Raw genomic sequence first — 20,708 nt, forward strand, 5'->3', positions numbered from 1 at the left:
CCAGTTTAAATCCAGTTGGCAGCTGGCCCTGACACCAGAGACCAAGGAGCTGGCGTTGCTCACCTATGATAAGTCCTGTACGTGATCAAATCATCTGGGCTGACCATCAATCCAGGCAAGTGTGCTTTTGCGCATAAACAGGTGGAATACCTGGGCCATGTCATCGGACAGGGAGGTGTTAAGCCTCAAGTGGGGAAGGTGGAAGCCATCCACTCTTATCCTGTTCCAACCACAAAGAAGACGGTGCGGGCCTTTATTGGGCTGATCGGTGGTACAGCAAGTTCATCCCCCATTTTGCTGTGCAGATGTAATGTGAGTTTATTGGTCTACTGGTAGCAAAACTTACCTCTGCTTTTCCTCTTCCTCCCAGTGTGTCCGGGTAAAAGCATTCCCCGGGGGTTCGGATGCCTTTTATTAGTTCCGGGAGGGAGGTGCCATGTGGGAAGTAGGTAGAGGGGAGTTTGTGTTTCCAGTTGTGTAAAGAATTGTTTCAAGTATTTAGGAGGTATTTATTAAATGGGAGTTGAGTTGTTTATGCTTGTTGAGTGTATATTTGTAGTTTGTAAAGGGTTTTATGTAAATATGGACTATCTCTTTATGTGGGTGTGTTTGGAGGTTTACCTCTCAGGTGGTATGTGCCTGATAGGCACATGGTATTTAAGCCAGTGGGGAGAAATGCCAGGGGCTTCTTCTTTAACTGTGGGAGGAACATGCTAGAATACTGGCTGGAATTTTGGTGTCCAAACAACAATAAAAAGAAATCTGGGTTTGAATCTCTGGTTCACTGGTTCCTTCATTGCTTGCCTCTGCTGCTTTGGCTATCTGACACTACTCTATCAAAAAAATAATAATTAGAAAAAAAGACCTTTTTTTACTTAAAAAAATACTTTTTTCATGTCAGGGCTGCTTTCTTTTTTGACTGCAGTGCTGTATGTCTTTACCAAAGATCCAGACTCATGTGTTCATCTGTTTTCTGAGAACAGATCAGAATGTTTCTACACTCTTGGCCTGCTGGTGGGCACTGACTGGTTAGTGTTCATATGTCTTCATTAATCTTCTGTTTCATTTGTACCACAAGTCTTAGCACCACACAGCTGCAATGCCTGAAGCTAACGGTGGCGTCTTTTATACCCCACAGTCTTCGTTTGTTTGCCAACAGCAATCCTTGGAGCCCCGAGGTGGATCTGAGTCACGTCGGCTTATCTGCATTGAGCTGCAACTTACTAATTTTTCCGTTTTCTCTGGACCTGCCTTCACACACCATGTCCACATTTCTCCAGTTGTCTGACAGCTGTGGTATTGCTGCAAACCTCCTGCAGGTTTGGGCCTTCTCATGCCCCAACAAAGACCTTGTTGCAACCCAGGATAACTCTTGCACTAGTCTGGCATGTAGTACTGTACATGCTAATGTGTCTGTAGTTTGGGGAGAGCACTGTGTTGTTTTGTTGTCAGCTGTTTGATGTGTGACGACTTGTCTGTGTGATTATGCTTTTCATGCTTTGGCAGGTAATTCAAACTCTTCCCCCTCCACTGCTAGAGCTGCCTCTCTCCCTGCTGAGCTGCTTGCTCTGGTGTGATCCCCGGTGCTTTGTTGCCCACCTCAGAAAGGCTGCTTCTGGCTTTTTCTCAGCACCACAGGACAGCCAGCTCACCAGAGTCCTCTAACCAGAACTGCCAGCTCTCTGCTCTGTGAGTTACTGCAGCTGGATGAGCTGTGGGATTCTGCAGTGGACCTCCTAACTCTGCTGTCCCAAGTTGCCTGTTGTCCCCTTCGCCTGCCTCTCTTCAGCTTTATGTGGAAGTAAGTAAAATAAGTAAACTTTATTTCTATAGCTCTTTTCACAGACAAGATTCACAAAGTGCTTCACAATACAATGCAAAATGACTAATGTAAAACAACACATAAATACACATGACAACATGATACTAAAATACAGTCACTGACCATTTCATCAACCAAAAGCTTGTCTAAATAACAGTTTTCAGCTGACTTTTAAAAGAGTCGACTAAATCAGCCAGACGCAAGGACCGAGGTAAAGCATTCCAAAAATGAGGAGCGACAGACTGAAACACCAAATTACCTCTAGATTTGTAGCGAGTCTTTGGTACCATCAAAAACTTTTGTTCACAAGATCTGAGTGACCGACGAGAAGTGTATGGGATTAAAAGATCAGAAATGCATTGTGGAGCTTGACCATGTAATGCGCTAAAAGTAATGACTAAAATTTTAAAAACAATCCGCGATTTAACAGGTAGCCAGAGCAAGGCAGATAAAATTGGATCCCGCTTACGGGCTCCTGGTACAAGCCTCGGCGCAGCATTCTGAACGATTTGTAGACGGTTCAAAGAGCTCTTATTAAGACACATAAAAAGAGAGTTGCAGTAATCTACGAAATGAAAGCGTGGATGATCATCTCAAGGTTTGAGCTTGATAAAATATTCTTAATTTTGGCAATATTTTGCAGCTGGAAGAAACTATTTTGAACCAGCTGCCTTGAATGGGTCTCCATAGACATGGATTTATTTAAAAAAAAAAAAAAAAAACAGCTGACTTACTACTTTGTTTGGGTTAAATTACCACATATTTGAAGCTTCAGCTCGATTTTCTGGGTTACCAGGTCCAATTAAATTCCATTTTATTTATATAGTGCCAATTACAATTCAAGTTGTCTCAAGACGCCTTACAGAACCCATGTGCCTGAGAAGTCCATCTCCATCTAATACCTGACTGGTTTCCTTAAAGGAAGCCACGGTGAAGCTGTATCTGTATTTGTTGTAAACAAACATGATGTGGCAGAAACTACTGGATTCCTTCAAAACGTATTTGAAAATGCAGTTTAGCTGTACAGGAAAGTCATTTTGTGGAGACTCGGATGCCTTGAAAAGTTCTTGAAAACTTTTCCAAGATCAACACAAACTGCTTCAGTCAGCGTCCTCATATCTGAACTTTATCTCACACACCTACACAATCACATGACGCTCTGATCTGCTGAGAAACCAACATCTCCAAACCGACTTCCAGACAGTAAACCCTGAGGGACGAGTTGTGCTGCCAGCGCCAAGTTCAGAGAGGAAATGCCTCGATCCTTTTCAGGAGATAAAGGCCATTCATACCCTCAAATTAGCAAAGTTAGCTGCTCTAGTCTGGCAGCGAGTCACTTGTGGGTTCCTCTTTCTGGGAAGTAAAAGACACACAAAGAGTTTTAACTGAAGCGAGTTAAAGGTTGTTCAGAGTAGAAGTGTGCGGCAGGAAGAGCGAGACCGAGGAGGATGCAGAAGTGTTGTGAGCTGTTAAAGATAGCCTCCTGCTATGTGTACAGATGAGTGACAGGATGACGTGCTGCAGCTTGTAGACCACAGCGCTGTGGCTTCACTAAGAACAGAGCAGCAAACATCACGCCACGCCTACGAGCTGCACTACCGGCTGGAGTCGAGCACTTCTCTTTCTTCTTCCTTGGGCTGCTTTCTGTTCTTTCTGCGTCTCGTCTAACTTTTATTTTTGTGGCTAGCGGCGGAGATGGCGGAGCTGGAGGGTTTGGAGTTTGGGAAGTCGGACTTTGTGCTGCTGGATGAGGTGACGATGGAGCAGTTTATGGAGAATCTGAAGCTGAGGTAAGACCTGGGTTCTGTTAGAGGAGGAAGGTGTGGAGGCAGCTGGAGGAAGAGATGCAAAGAGTTACGCTTCTTATGTACCTGAGATATGGAGATAAATGAATGAAAATGAAGATTAAGGTGGAGACTGTGACCTACTACAGCTTCTGACTCACATAAACTCTAAAAAGTAATGTTTAGGCACAACAAAACAAATTAACCAAGAGTTTTAATCAATCGTTTTGAGTTATTCAAACTTCTGACATGTTCAACCAAAAAACTACATGGAATTAAGAGAATTAGCTTTTCTTCTTAAATCAAAAATATCTTCAAATAGAACTTGATTGATCAGTATCAACACGCAGATGGAATAGTTTCCAGTGGATCCAAAAGACTGAATGATTCCAGCAGAGAATGAATTAGAAATGGGGGGTGGGGTGGGGTGGGTGGGGGGGATTTGGAAATGTAGATAGTTTTAGGGCCATAAAGTTCCTGTAAGTCTATGTATATGGACAGATCCATATTTCTACTAAAATCCAATCTTTGGTCAACATTTCACCAACTTCTGAGGCTCTAACATCGGTAGAATCTGATGTGAAGAAAGTTTAACCAGACAAGGTTCCAGTTTTTTTTAATATATTTTTACTTGAAACTTGTCTAAAATCACCCAAAATTTGTGGAAACATGATACCAAAAAGACTTACAACTTCACTAAAATGACTCAAAATTGTCCAAAATGTCAATAAGAGATGAGTATCGAAACTGAAAAATCGGGGGAAAAAAGTGTAAAAAAAATCCAGAATGTTCAAATATGGATCCATATTTCTACTAAAATCCAGTCTTTGGTCATTTCACCAACTGTTGAGGCTCTAACATCAGTAAAATCTGATGTATGGAAAGTTTGACCAGACAAGGTTCCAGTTTTTAGATATTTAGACTAAATGTTGATGTGGACTCATTGGTAGGAAACAGAACCTGGTGTTCATAGAGGGCTAGATGTTCATAGAGGTCTAGATGTTCATAGAGGTCTAGATGTTGGTGTTTAGTCAGAATGGTGTGTTCTAATGTCAGTGGAATCTAATGTGGGGAAAGTATGAAAAGCCAGAGTTCCATTTTCCAAACTACTGCTTATTGATTGGTTGGTAGCATAAACACAAGGTTTTAAATTGATTATTCAGAAACACTAGGTTGTTCCAGGTGGTATTTCTGCATTAATTAAAAGGAAGTTCACTTGCTATGTACTTTTAGGAATGCAAATTTAGAAAAGCAAGTTGCCCCGGTGTTAAGTAAAAAGAGGAGGAAGCTTTAAAATTCAAGTTAATTTCATTAAGTTATCTCAACTTGAATTTAGTTTTACAGCAACTAACACAGAAATTTAGGTTTAATTTACACATAATGTTAAATTGAAGCAATTACCATCTTTATTATGTTAACACAACCCATCAAAATTACATTTAAAACTTAAAAGGTTTATCTTTTTATTTTGCAATCATGCATTTAATTAAGCATTAGCATGACAGAAGCAACAAACTGCTCTAATGTTTGCTTATTATGTTTCCTGACATAAATGAAGACATTTCCACTGTAAATTGGTGCAAAAAAAGGCGCAAATTGTAGAAAATTAAGTGTTTGTGCTCAAAATGTCCCTGTTTAATGTTCAGATGAGGTTGTCCAATAAGACTGAATTAGCGATTTGACATCTTGGTGAGGACAGAAGAGCAAACAGAATGACTCAGCTCAGCCTTGGGGTTCAGGTTTAAACTTGTGGTTCATTTGATCATCGCCTCCTTGCACTGTGGCTGATAAAAGCCTGACAATAAACCACCCGGTCAAATCCGTCCAGATCAACACTTACTGCTTTCTGCTCTGTCTGTCCCTCGTCTCAGACCATTCTCACTTCCTCAGCGTCTTCACAGGGCATCAAGTCATCACTTCTAACTGTTCTAACATCACACACTCTGAGACACCTCTGAACAAACTGCAATAAACTCACATCATCACAAAAAAATTTACACTATTAAAATAATGTGACTGCAAGGCTAACTAGCTGTAGTACCAACTAGCAGTAGGGCTAACTAGCAGTGGGGCTAACTAGCAGTAGGGCTAACTAGCTGTAGTACCAACTAACAATAGGGCTAACTACCTGTAGTACCAACTAGCAGTAGGGCTAACTAGCAGTGGGGCTAGCTAGCAGTGGGGCTAACTGGCTGTAGTACCAGCTAGCACTAGGGCTAACTAGCAGTAGCGCTAACTAGCAGTGGGGCTAATTGGCTGTAGTACCAGCTAGCACTAGGACTAACTAGCAGTAGAGCTAACTAGCATTAGGGCTAACTGACTTAATACCAACTACCACTATTGCTAAGTAGCACTAGGACTATTTAGCTGTAGTACCAGCTAGCAGTAGAGCTAACTAACAATAGGCCTAACATGCAGTAAGGCTAACCATGTGTATATTGCTGACCCATTTAAAAATATAAAGCAATGTAAACACTAATACTAATTTAAACAGTTTCTTAGTATCTGGTTTAACTTGTTCACAAACTAAGACATATTCATACCAAACACAAACAATGCTAATTTACGCTCTTTAAATGATTTGACTACAAGGTTAACTACTTGTAGGGCTAACTTGCAGTAACGCTAACACATGTAAATCAACGACACATCGGAAGAAAATATAATATTAATGCTAATTTAAAGTTCAGACTATCTGGTTGAACTTAACAAACAACTACAAATATTTCAGATATAGCTATTGTAAGCTAATTAGCAGAAGCTAACATGAACACATCCTAAAAGAAGTGAGTCAGTCACAAAAAACTAGCCATCAAACTTCCCTGAAATGTAGCTAATATACATAAATAATCCACAAATTTAAACAGTAGCTGTGCTGTGAGCTAACAAATGTTTTAGCCTCAAACTGCTAATGTTAACATGGTTAACAGTGTGATGACTGAAAGATTGTAGAAAAAACAACCTATTCACAGTATAGTCATAATAGTCTACAGATAGCGTTGATAGCATTTTCTGCTCCGTCTGTCCTTCGTCTCAGACCATTTTCACTTCCTCAGCACCTCCACAGGGCATCACGCCGTTGGTTCTAACTGTGGAACATCATTCTGATTCACAAACACCGAGATGTCAGGCGATGTTGAATAAAGTCTGGATGTAGAGGGCTAATCTCACTCTGTTTCTAAATGAGCATTTTCCACATAGTTCCTCCAGCTCGGCGTGTGTTTATCATCATACATGTGAGCTGGAGTTTCTTCTCAGCCTGATCAGACTTGCCTCCTGGCAGTCGCTAAAGTTTGTTCCTGTGCCTGTGATTTGATCTACTTTCTTAAATCCTCTAAATGTCTGTGTTTACAGATTGGTTCCATACCTTCTACGTGTCATGCTGACACATAATATTTGTTTTAGGAGTTGACAAGAAAAAGTTAAATAAAATTGAAGTTAAAGTAAATTAAGTGAATAAAAGTGTTGACACGTTTAATAAAAGCAAAAAAGAAGTTTGGACCAGGCTTAATAACTAAACCGATCACTTAAAAAAACGCTAATTTAAACTGAAGTAAGCTGTTTGGATTTGGTTTAACCTCTGAATAAATTGCAATAAGCGCATATCATCACAAAATTACACTATTAAGATAATCACACTGCAAGGCTAACTAGCATTAGGCCTAACCAGCATTAAGCTAACTAGCAATAGAGCTAACCAGCATTAGAGCTGACTAGCAGTAGAGCTAACTAGCATTAGAGCTAACTAGCATTAGGCCTAACCAACATTAGAGCTAACTAGCAGTAGGCCTAACCAGCATTAGAGCTAACTAGCATTAAGGCTAACTAGCTTAGTGCCAACTAGCACTAAGATTAACTAACAGTAGAGCTAGCTAGCTGTAGTACCAACTACCACTAGGGCTTACTAGCAGTAGGGCTAACTAGCTGTAGTACCAACTAGCACTAGGGTTAACTAGCAGTAGAGCTAACTAGCTCCAGTACCAACTAGCACTAGGGCAAACTAGCAGTAAAGCTAACTAGCAGTAGAGCTAACTAGCAGTAGGGCTGACTAGCACTCAGGCTAACTAGCTGTCATGTCAGTTAGCACTAGGTATGACTAACAGTATGGCTAACTTGCAGCAGGGCTAACTAGTACTATAGTAGTAGTAACTATAGTACCAACTAGCGCTCGGACTAACTAGCAGTAGAGCTAACTAGCAGTAGGGCTGACTAGCACTCAGGCTAACTAGCTGTAGTACCAACTAGGACAAGGCTAACTAGCAGTAGAGCTAACTATCTCTAGGACTAATTAGCTGTAGTACCAAACAACAGTAGGGCTAACTAGCTATAGCATCAACTAGCCGTAGGGATAACTAGCTGCAGAGCTAGCTAGCTGTAGTAACAACTAGCACTAGAGCTAACTAGCAGTAGAGCTAGCTAGATGTAGGACTAGCTAGCAATAATGCTAACATGTGTGAATTGCTGATACATCTGAATAAAATATAAGATAAACGCTAATGCTAATTTAAAGTTCAGACTATCCGGTTGAACTATGACAGATATTTCAAAAGTAGCTAATGTAAGCTAATTAGCAGATGGTAACATGAACACATCCTCAAAGCAATGACTCAATCACAAAAAAATAGCCGTCAAACTTTGTTGTTTGAGTTGTAAAGAATCTCATTAACACTCAAATAAAGTGGATAGATTTGTGGATACTGAGGCCTGCAGAGATGACCTTAGCTGCTTTCCTCAAATTCAAGAACAGGATCAGTAGTTTAACCTGCAAACTGAGATTCAGCTGACTTCATCTCAGTCACATAATTCAGTAGTCACATCTTCTACACTCTGTCCATGTTCTAAACTCTCCTGTCGTGGTTTTATTAGTTCCTACCGTGTGTGTGACAGTCACGCTCTATCACATGATTTAAACGGTGAATACTGAACTGAAACCTCACTTCTAAAGAAATGTCACAAATCAAATCTGAATATCTCTCATAAAAATCCTCATTTGATATTTTCACAAATCATTCAGCCCCACATTGTTGACCAGATGTTCTGTTTGCCTCGTTGTTAACCTGAGTCTCTACAACACGTGGCAAAGTTAGCCTCAGTGATGGGAAATACACCAAGTTTTTACCAGATGAAGGGTTAGCGTTAGCCCTAACCTACTCTACCACTGAACTGTTCCTTAGATGGTAGCTTTGTGAGTACATGTATAAAGGCCACAAGGTTCAGTATGTGGGAGTTTTTCTGAAACTTTTCAGAAATAATCCCACTCCTCCACTCCTGCCTCATGAATAGATGTTCAAAGAGTGTCTTTGTCTTTAGTACAGCAGATTAAGTGAAGCCAGATTCATGTTTAGATGTATTAGGTCTACAGATGTGGACTCTAGAGGATCCAGCCCCAGTAACCCCAGTAGGATGCCAGTTTTACCCCTAGTCAGCCTAACAAACCCTCTCATGGCTACACAAAGCTGTGACGCCCTTCAGACCACAAGTTTCATTTCCTGATTTCACACACTTGTGTCACTTCCCGTCAGAATGACATAAACACAGATGATTTTCTAACTCGAGGGTTTTTTCATGGGCGGGAAGAAAAAATCATGAGGAGATGGTGCAAACCTGCTGGTGCTCATGAAGCTCCACATACCCACATATATAAAGTCCCTGTAGAAAGTCTTCATCACGTTTGGGCATTTCCTCTTTGCTTTTCAAAACTGAGTCACGGTCAGTTTAATGAATTCTTTACACAAAAAAATACCAAAAAAGTGATTATTTTATGTCAGAGTGAAAACAGATTGTCAATAAATGAAAAATATAAAACATAAAATAGAGTAATAGAGTAAGTCAGGGGATGAGCGACAACAAAGAGACTAGTGAGGGAGGCCACGAAGACTCCTATGACTCCTCTGAAGGAGTTCCAGCTTCAGACTGTTCATCCAACAACTGTTGTCTGTTCTTCACCAGTCAAAGCTTTATGGAGACAAAGAGAAAGACTCTGATGGAAAAAGCTCCAATTAAATCTGGACTAGAGTTCACCAGAAGACGTGGAGACTCTGAAGACACCTGGAAGAAGGTTCTTTGGTCTGAGGAGGCAAGGATGGAGGTTTTAGCTACCAAAGTAGATGCAATGTTTAGCAGACATAAAACACTGAACATCATCATAAACACACCATCCCCATTGTGAGCACGGTGGTGACAGCATCATGACATGAAGCACGGTGGTGGCAGCATCATGATGTGAAGCATGGAGGTGACAGCATCATGATGTGAAGCACGGTGGTGGCAGCATCATGATATGAAGCATGGAGTTGACAGCATCATGATGTGAAGCACGGTGGTGGCAGCATCATGATGTGAAGCCTGGAGGTGGCAGCAGCCTGATGTGAAGCATGGAGGTGGCAGCATCATGATGTGAAGCATGGTGGTGGCAGCATCATGATGTGAAGCATGGTGGTGGCAGCATCATGATGTGAAGCGTGGAGGTGGCGGCATCATGATGTGAAGCATAGAGGTGGAGGCATCATGATGTGAAGCATGGAGGTGGCAGCATCATGATGTGAAGCATGGTGGTGGCAGCATCATGATGTGAAGCATGGTGGTGGCGGCATCATGATGTGAAGCACAGTGGTGGCAGCATCCTGATGTGAAGCACGGTGGTGGCAGCATCATGATGTGAAGCATGGAGGTGGCGGCATCATGATGTGAAGCACGGTGGTGGCAGCATCATGATGTGAAGCATGGTGGTGGCAGCATCATGATGTGAAGCATGGTGGTGGGCAGCATCATGACGTGAAGCACGGTGGTGGCAGCATCATGGTGTGAAGCACGGTGGTGGCAGCATCCTGATGTGAAGCACGGTGGTGGGCAGCATCATAATGTAAAGCACAGTGGTGTCAGCATCATGATGTGAAGCACAGTGGCAAACCTCCAAATTCTTTTTGTATATTCTTGTTTAAAAAGCCAAATTAAAGTGACGATGACTCAGCGTTGAAAAACAGTTTAATTAGTGTTTGTTTAACAAAAGCTTTAATAATTTCTATATAGCTGCTATTGGTGAGATTTGAGTTTGAACATCAGGTGCTTTCTCTGATTGGTCGTCTCTCTGCTCAGGTTTGAGAAGGGTCGTATCTACACCTACATCGGGGAGGTGGTGGTCTCGGTGAACCCGTACAGACAGATGGACATCTACGGTAAAGACACCATCGATGCCTATCGAGGTCGGGAGCTCTATGAAAACCCTCCTCACCTGTACGCCGTGTCGGACGCCGCCTACAAGGCCATGAAGAGACGAGCCAAGGACACCTGCATCGTCATATCAGGTGTGTCTCTTTAAACTGATCTGATGTTGATGGCTTCAGGCTGTTAATGAGTTCACTGGCACTTCCTGTATTGTAACCTCATAACCAGCAGCATCCAATCAGAACAGACTTTAAAAGCCAGTCAGGATTAAGGTGATGGTTGTTCCATTGCTTGAAACTTCTTTTCTAATAAACCATCAATATTTAAAGTGGTATCTGTCAAGCTTTAGCTTCATACATGAAGTACTTTCTGAGAGTACACTACCAGTCTTTAGTTTGGACACACTTTATCATTCAATGATTTTTCTTTCTTCTCATGACTATTTCCATTGTAGATTCTCACCAAAGGCATCAAACTGTGAATGGACACATATGGAATTATGTAGTAAACAAAGAAGTCTGAAATAAGTCAACATATGGTTTATACTTTAGATTCTTTGCTCTGATTCCTGCTTTATAGATTCTTGGTATTCTTTGGATGAGCTTCATGAGGTAGAACTTGAAATGGTTTCATTCACAGGTGTTCCTTGTCAAGGTTCATTAGTGGAATTTCTAATCTTCTTAATGGGGTTGGGACCATCAGAAGTCAGGTTGGTCCACAGCTTACAGCCCTGTTTGACAACTGTTAGAGTCCATATTATGGCAAGAACCAATCAGCTAAGAGAAACAACAGTCTATCATTGCTTTAAGAACGGAAGATCTGTCAGTCCGTAAAATTTCAATAACTTTGAGTGAATCCTCAAGGAACCATCTATGAACTACCTAGAAACCTAAACGAACCATCTAGGAACTACCCAGGAACCTACAAGGAACCATCTAGGAACTACCCAGGAACCATCTAGGAACTACCCAGGAACCTACAAGGAACCATCTAGGAACTACCCAGGAACCTACCAGGAACCATCTAGAAACTACCAATGAACCTACCAGGAACCATCTCGGAACTACCCAGGAACCTACCAGGAACCATCTAAGAAGTACCCATGAATCTACCAGGAACTATCTAGGAAGTACCCAGGAACCTACAAGAACTCGAATGTGTCTCCAAGTTCAGTCTCTAAAACCAGCCAGCGCTACGACCAAACTGTCTCCATGAGGACCTCCCCAGGAAAGGAAGAGTTGTCCTCTGCTGCTGAGGAGAAGTTCATTCGAGTCTCCAGTCTCAGAAATGTCCTGTTAACAGCAGCTCAAATTAGAGCCCAGATAAATTCCACCCATAGTTCTAGTAGCAGACACATCTCTGCATCAGCTGTTCAGAGGAGACTGACCAATCAGGCCTTTATGGTCCAATAGCTGCTCAGAAACCACTACTAACGAAAAGCAACCAGCAGCAGAGATTAGTTTGGACCCAGAAACACCAGGAATGGACATTAGACCAGTGGAGATCTGGGCTTTGGTCTGATGAGTCCAAATCTGAGATCTTTGGTTCCACCTGCCATGTCTTTGTGAGACCAGAAAAGGTGAAGGGATGGTCTCTACATGCATGGTTCCCACCATGAAGCATGGAGGAGGAGGTATGATGGTCACTGTCGGGGATTTATTCCAAACTGAAGGAACCCTGAACCAGCATGGCTACCACAGCATCCTGCAGCGACATGACATCCCATCCGGTTTGGTTTAGTTGGACCATCATTTATTTTCCAGCAGGACAATGAACCCAAACACACCTCCAGACTGTGGAAGGACTATCTGACCAAGAAGGAGATGATGGAGATGATCTGGCCTCCACAGTCACCTGACCTAAACACAATCCAGATGGTGTGGGATGAGATGGACCTCAAAGTGAAGGCAGAAGGACCAACAAGTTCTCAGCATCTCTGGAACTCCTTCAAGACTGTTGGAGAACCATTTCAGGTTCTACCTCATGAAGCTCATCCAGAGAATAACAAGAATCAAAGCAAATGGTGGCTACTTTGAAGAATCAAACAGAATGGACAGATTTTGAGTCATTATTGGGAACTTTTAATTCAAACTGAGTCATTTTGAACAAGCTTTGAGTTTCTTGGAACGTGCTCTGGGTTGTCTGGGACTTCGTTTGAGTCGTTTAGGACAAGATTTAACAGATTCTGGACCATTTTAACTTGTTTTAAGAAGTTTTGAGTAGTTTTGAACAGGTTTCAAGTCATTGTGGATTGTAGTCATTTCCTCATAATGGATAAAGTTTGAGCCAGTTTGGATGATTTCTGAGTAATTTAGAACACGTTTCCAGTCACTGAACTTAAGTTTCAATTCATTTTCTAAAAATTTCAAGTCATTTACTACAATTAAAGTAGTTTTGGACAAATTTCAACTTGTTTTACAAGTTATTTTTGACAGATTTTGAGACATTATTGGCAATTTATAATTCTTTTGAACAAATTCAATAATTTTGAACAAATTCTGAGTTTTTTTGGGACTTGTTCAGGGTTATTTGGGGCTTCTTTTAGGTCATTTATGACAAGATTTTACACATTTTGGACATATTTAGACACACATTTTGGGAATTTGGGGGCTGTTTTGAACAGGTTTCGGGTCATTTTGGACTAATTTCAGCTAGTTTTACAAGTTATTTTGGACATATTTTGAGTCATTAACATTTTCTTAATTCAAATTAAATCATTTAAAAAATCTAAAATATAAAACATGTTTTGACTTATTTCACACTTTTTTTGTTTCCTACATAATTCCATATGTGTTCATTCATATTTTTGATGCCTTCAGTGAGAATCTACAATGGAAATAGTCATGAAAAGAAAGAAAGACCTTTAAATGAGAAGGTGTGTCCAAACTTTTGACTGTTTGTGTAAATTTTCTGTAAAAACAAACTTCTTCATGTGTTTTACTTCAACTAGAAGCTTCACAGCTGGTAGATCCACAACCTGCAGGCAGAGAAAGTTAAATTAAAGTTGATTAAATGTGTTTGGGGTCCGTTTATTTAGCGTCTATGCTAACAGTTCATTTGGAAAACTGTCCATCCACCTGCAGCTGTTGTTGTGAATCTGCTTGTGTTTCAGGTGAAAGCGGTGCAGGAAAAACAGAAGCCAGTAAGTACATCATGCAGTACATCGCCGCCATCACCAACCCCAGCCAGAGAGCAGAAGTGGAGAGGTGAGGACCTGAAATTTGTTCAGTAGATGTTTCCTTAGCGGTCGATGTTCCTATAAATCACCTCTGACTCCACCTGTCCTCTCGTCACTGGTTGCCACGACGACGTGATGGATCAGCGTGAAGAACGTTCTGCTGAAGTCCAACTGCGTGCTGGAGGCCTTCGGGAACGCCAAGACGAACCGCAATGACAACTCCAGCCGCTTCGGCAAGTACATGGACATCAACTTCAACTTCAACGGAGACCCGACCGGAGGGCACATCAACAACTACCTGCTGGAGAAGGTGAGCACAAAGCAGAGGTTCAGGTTCTGCTGAAAAATGCTGCATTTCTGACAGTGCCATGTGGGGGAATGAGCAGCCTTGGAGGAGGACTGCGCTCTCTGTGGGCTTTTCTTGTTTTAAACATGTTGCAGTTTCAGAATAAAAAGTAATTTTATGAGAAATAAACAAACATTACTAGAATAAAATTTGCTATGTAAGATTTTCACCTAAAACTGTAATGCCATAATGAGATAAATCTGTCATTTTGTTTTATTTAAAAAAGATGTAATATTAATCCTTGTGTTGTCCTGTGGGTCAAAATTGACCCATTTTAAAGTTTAAAAATGTGGAAAAAAAAATATTTTCACAGTAAAACTTCTGATGTCCACATTTTCAACATTTTTGGGAAATCTTTGAACATTTTTTGGTGGAAAAAAGAAATGTTAAAAATGTTTCTTAAGAACATTCACAAAAAAATCAACCAAAATCCAGCGAATTTCACTGGATTGTGGTTGATTTTTATGTGAATGTTCTTAACGAAAATATTAGAAGTTTTACTGATATATATGGAATCACTTCAGATATTTTTAGGATTTTTTTGGAAGATTTTTACTCATTTTTTGAAAATATTTCCAAGAATTTCTTGCTGAATTTGGGGGACTTTTTAAAATAAAACTTTTAAGGGAAATTTTGAAGGAATTATTGGAATTTTCTTCCTGAACATTTTTTTTGCAATTTTTCAGAAATTTGGGGAATTTTTTTGCTAAATTTTTGGATTTTTTTCAGACAAGAAAACACGATTTTTTGGTGCCCGTAAATGAGGACAACAGGAGGGTTAAAGTGTGTTTTTACAGGGGAATATGGTAAAATGGGAATAAAGTTGTGTGTTTTTATTAGAAAAATATTTTTAAAGTCTATTATCCATCCATCCATTATCTATACACCACTTAATCCTCACTAGGGTCATGGGGTGCTGGAGTCTATCCCAGCTGACTCAGGTGAAGGCAGGGGACACCCTAGACAGGTCACCAGTCTGTCACAGGGCTACATACAGAGACAAACAATCACTCTCACATTCACACCTACGGGCAATTTAGAATAATCAATTAACCTCAGCATATTTTTGGACTGTGGGAGGAAGCCGGAGTACCCGGAGAAAACCCACGCATGCACAGAACATGCAAACTCCATGCAGAAAGATCCCGGGAAAGCCGGGACGTGAACCAGGGATCTTCTAGCTGCAAGGTGAAAGTGCTAACCACTACGCCACTGTGCAGCCCTAAAGTCTATTATTTTAAATTAAATTGAATAAGTACAACTATTTAAAAAATAAAAAATGATTGCAACTTCACAAGAAAACATTTTTGAGATATATATATATATATATATATATATATATATATATATATATATATAAAAAATATATATATATATATATATATATATATATATATATATATATATATATATATATATATATATATATATATATAATTTATTTATTTATTTATTTATTTATTTATTTATTTTCCAAATTGGTTGGACCGTTGTGAATTGTGCGTCTAGATTTTAGACTCATGGTCGTGATTTCCTTTCTAAAAATTCTCTCCTTTCTGAAAATTGGGCATCACAGTTTCTTTTACTGCATTGGGGACGGCATGGCTCAGTGGTAGAGTGGCCGTCTTGTACCTGGAGTGTTACTAGTTCGATCCTGGCCTGGAAAGCTCATGTTGAGGTCTCCCTGAGCGAGACACCGAACCCCTAACTGCACCTGATGGGTCGTGGTTAGCGCCTAGCATGGCAGCTTCCACCATCAGTGTGTGAATGTGATGTATAATGTAAAGCGCTTTGGGTATCGTTACAGGTATAGTAAAGCGCTATATACATACAGACCATTTACCATCACATTTCCTCTCTACTCAGTGGAAACACATCCTGCAGTTCAGCTGAAAATTCCCATAATTTTCCTCATGTTGCTGTTGGTCTGAGCTGAGTCACTAAAGGCTTCACAGTTGCAATGAGGAGTCCAGAATTTTTAGTTTTTTACAGAATCTGGTTACTACCAACGTACAATTTCTGACAATTTTCAAATGAAAGAAGTGGTTTGATGCAGCATCATGATTAATGTCACAGATTGTTAGTTCAAGTACAGCCAGGAAGGTGGAAATTGTTTCTGTGTTTTTATTTTCTGTATGAAATATTGGATGTGAACGTTCCTTTCAAACCTCCGAAGCTCTTCACACGTCTTTTTACTGAGACAGAAGTGAAGAAACCTTCAGACAGACTTGTGCATGCTGACTTTTATTGTATTTATTCACCATGTCTTTGGGGTTCAGAGGGTTAAAAACAGCTGCTGGTGATTGTTTTTTTATTGCCTCAGAACTTCATGATGCTGCTTTTAGACATTTTAAGAGCAGCGACAGTTTTAAAACTTTTCCTACCGTCTGAAACACCAGAAGTCTGTGTGAGGTTTTTGTTATTAATCCTTCAGAACCAGACAGCAAAGACCTTCTCAGCAACCGTCCAGTTAAATATCGATCTCTGATGATAAAAAGAAGCAGCTGAGTCCACAGAGGCACCATGTGTGCTACTTTCATTTTTTATTTTTGGACTCAGGACTCGTCTCTGACCTCATTAGAGCTTTAATCCGTCTTATGTTGCCTCAAAAAGTCACACAGTTAACCTTTAGGAAGTGGAGCTAACCAGTATCTTTAAACTAAATATAAATATTGGTAATGATTATTCTTATCATCGATTCATTTTGAATTGTGGAAAAAAAATTACCAAAATAAAACCCAAGAATACGTCATTAAACGTCTTGTTTTGTCTGATCAGCAATCTAAAACCCAAAATATTCAGCTTTTTATAACATTGGTGCAAGAAATGCTGCAAATTCTCACATTTTTTGTGTTTTTTTTCTTGCAAAATGACCAAATATCAGAATATCTGATGATTTTTTTTCTTTTTTTCCTTTTTTGTCAATATTTAAAATTTTTTTTGGCAAGAAAACCAGGAACAAAATGAACAGGCTCAAAATAATGAACAAACACACAGAAAACAGGGTGGGGAAAAAAAGTAAAAAAAACAAATAAAGTACATAAATAAAGATAAAAAAATAAACAAACAAAGTAAATAAAAAAATTAAATGTAAAGATAAAAATAATGAAACAAAATAAGTATAAATAAAAATAAAGATAAACATAAAGATAAAAAATAATTTCATAAATAAAGTAAAATAAATAAATATGACCATCTTAAAAAGCCATTGCTACATTATAGTGCTGCTGATAGGTAGAGTTTATATGCATGCATATATATATATATATATATATATATATATATATATATATATATATATATATATATATATATATATACATATATATACATATACATATACATATACATATACATATACATATACATATACATACATATACATATACATATACATATACATATACATATACATATACATATACATATACATATACATATATATATATATCGGCAGCACTATATTGCATTAATACATAGAATTTTCAACGAGCAGACAGCGGATCAACCGGCTGAGTTTCTTCGGTGTTATTTTCATTAACGTGTGAAAGGAAAGGAGAGGTTTTTTTTACTGTGTTGGCTTGTTTATTTCTCTTTTAATGGACCGATTGTTTTAACTCTCATGAATCCAGTTAGTTTCAGGTGGTTCATTATTTTCTCTGTTTCCTGTATTTAAGTTCGAGGCTTCTTGAAACCCGTTTAATTATTCTTGTTTCCTGTTTCAGTCCAGGGTGGTGCAGCAGCAGGACGGAGAGAGGAACTTCCACTCCTTCTACCAGGTACTAGTCTTCTGCTCAACATCGAACACGTTTACTGATCAGAAAGAACCGCCACGGGGTCAACAATAGAAATAAAACGTGATGAGGTTTATCTCAGAAAAGGATGTTGGGTTCCAGATGACTGAACAGGAAGTGACTGACTCAAGCAACTCTGGTATTTTTAGCCAAAATTAGAGACACTAATAGTTATTTATTCCTCATCTGAGCAGAACTGAAACGACTACAGTTAAAAAGATGATCTTCATAAGAATATATATACATAATATATTTCTCTGGCATCTTTAACTTTAAACCAGAAAAGACATCAGGCAGCATTTTTTATGTTCTAAACTTTTAAACTATAATTTCTATTGGACTAAACTTGTGTTGTGTAAACCTGTTTTTTTTGGTGAATTTTCTAATAATGCAAGTGATTTTGTTGGAGTTGATTCAGTTGTTTTTTCCAAACCCATCTATTTAATGAGATGTGGTTATGAAAGAAGCTTCACAGTAAACTACTTTACTAAAATACAACTTTTTAATTCACTCCATCACTCCTGTAACAAGAAGAAGCAAGTTTACAGGCTGTTTTTGGTTCGTTTAAATGTCTTTTGTTCATATTTTAGTTGAAGATCTTCAGTTGCTTGATGCCAGAGTTGGTTTCAGTCTAACTTCTGTCCTGATTCCTGCTCACCTGAACACCCAGCCGTCCTCACCAGATGTGTTTGTGTGTTTTCAGCTACTTCGAGGAGGTTCAGATGAAATGTTGGAGTCCTTCCACCTTCAGAACGATGCTGCTGCTTATATTTACACCAGAGAAGGAGCTGCAGCCACCGTGAGTTCAACATATCCAGCCGCTTCTTCTGGATTTTAGAGACAAAATGCAAAACCTTCTCCCATAAGAAGTGTTTTTCTTTCTCCAGACGTCCAACAACGACCGGTCGAGCCACAAAGCGGTGATGAACGCTCTGGGCGTGATCGGCTTCTCAGAGGAGGAGATTTCCTCCATTTACCAGATCCTGGCCTCCATCCTGCTGCTGGTAGGTTAAAGAAAGATTTATTAAAGGCAGAAGGAAGGTTACAGATGAAGGATCCTGAATGTGGTGCAGTGAAGAAAAACAAGACAGGAGTAAAAACAGTAAGTTCTGAGGGTTGATCCAGTTTCCTTTGTACAAAAATAAACATAACGCACAAAAAAATGACCTTAAAAGATCCACAAAGTCAAAGAAATAACAAAGAATATGATTATTGCCAAATATAAAATATAATATACAGTTTATGAAGAGTGGCAGCATGAATAAATACAAAACTGCAAAGAAAAACAATTCATTTCCAGCTCCAAACTAGAATCTATACTGTCCTCTTCAAAGGTGTCCAGCATGTGGCCCGTGGGCCAAAAGAGGTCCTCCAGAGGGTCCAATCCGGTCCTCAAAGTGTAAAAATTCCAGAGAAGACATTAACTGCAGATTGTAAATTAGTAAAACTATAAATTTAAAATCATTTCTAGACCATGACAAGTTGTTTGGATCAGAAAGTAAAATACTAGATTGTTCTTTGTTCTTTTGTTGTTTGGTGTCTCATTTTTGTAATATTTTGTCTTGTTTTTGTTGGGGTTTTTTGGACTGGATGTGGAACCTGGACTAAGATGGGTTTGACTCTCCTGTCTTACAGGATTAAACTTCTATGAACGTCAGATTAAAAAAAACACACTATTGGTTTGTTTTCCAGGGTAATATTCAGTTTGAGAGCGACGGTGAGAACGTTCAGGTTCTCGGACAGGAAGCCGTGAAGCACATCTCTGAGCTGACGTCCACAGATCCAGACAGCGTCACTAAGAGTCTTCTGTTCCGAACGGTGGCGACCGGCGGAGGAGAAGTCATCGAGAAAGGACACAGCGAGCAGGACGCCTGTTTCGGACGAGACGCCTTCGCCAAGGTTCAGTTTGTTCACTTCCAAACCGTAAACCAACTGTCAAGCATGGAGGTGGCAGTATCATTATACTGTCAATTTAACTGACTCAAGTCTGAGGCAGAAAGACAACAAATTTATGTCATCTTTCTGCCTCAGACTTGTTCCTTCATCAGTCCACAGGTTCTTGATGGGTCTAAGTTTAAGTCAGGACTTTGGGGAGACCAGTCTAGAACCGTCATTCTATCCTGATGGAACCATTTCTTTACCACTAACTAAGTCATTTCTGACCAATTTTGAGTCATTTTCAACCATTTTAAAAGTAATTTTGGACAAATTCAAGTTATTTCTGAGTAAACTTAGACAGGTTTTATCATTTTGGACACATTTTGAGTAATTTTTCACCAATTCTTGGTTGTTTTGGACCAATTTTTATCCATTTTGGACAACTTTTAGTCATTTTGGACATTTTTTTGTCATTTTGGACAAATTTGAGTCATTTTTGACACATTTTTTGTCATTTTTGGATAGATTTTTAGTCATTTTGGGCAATTTTTAAACCATTTTGAACAATTTTTAAGTCATTTTGAACCACTTTTCAGTCATTTTGGATGTTTTTTTAAATCATTTTTGAGTTGTTGATTCTGAGGATATTAAACATGTTATGTACAGACATGAACTAAAGTTTACTAGGAAAGACCATGTTTATGATGGCAGTCTTCGGTTCATAATGAGTCCTACAACTCTG

General features: G+C 39.4%; 1 protein-coding gene across 2 annotated transcripts in view; it reads left to right on the forward strand.

Annotated features, from left to right (window-relative positions):
- The first annotated feature begins 3,284 nt into the window (after positions 1–3,284).
- Positions 3,285–20,708, forward strand: part of myo1g (myosin IG) — a 66,202-nt gene continuing 48,778 nt past the window's right edge. Inside the window, exons 1-8 of one of the 2 annotated variants that reach the window (XM_023262711.3) lie at positions 3,285–3,612; positions 10,702–10,910; positions 13,883–13,976; positions 14,093–14,258; positions 18,020–18,073; positions 18,792–18,887; positions 18,976–19,092; positions 19,781–19,987. In XM_023262711.3, the coding sequence (XP_023118479.1) occupies positions 3,518–3,612; positions 10,702–10,910; positions 13,883–13,976; positions 14,093–14,258; positions 18,020–18,073; positions 18,792–18,887; positions 18,976–19,092; positions 19,781–19,987 (1,038 nt within the window). In that variant the 5' untranslated portion in view covers positions 3,285–3,517. The remainder of the gene's footprint in view (positions 3,613–10,701; positions 10,911–13,882; positions 13,977–14,092; positions 14,259–18,019; positions 18,074–18,791; positions 18,888–18,975; positions 19,093–19,780; positions 19,988–20,708) is intronic. The other variant, XM_035944693.2, reaches the window with a different exon arrangement.

Source organism: Amphiprion ocellaris, chromosome 15 (assembly GCF_022539595.1).
Source record: "Amphiprion ocellaris isolate individual 3 ecotype Okinawa chromosome 15, ASM2253959v1, whole genome shotgun sequence".
Lineage (NCBI taxonomy): Eukaryota > Metazoa > Chordata > Actinopteri > Pomacentridae > Amphiprion > Amphiprion ocellaris.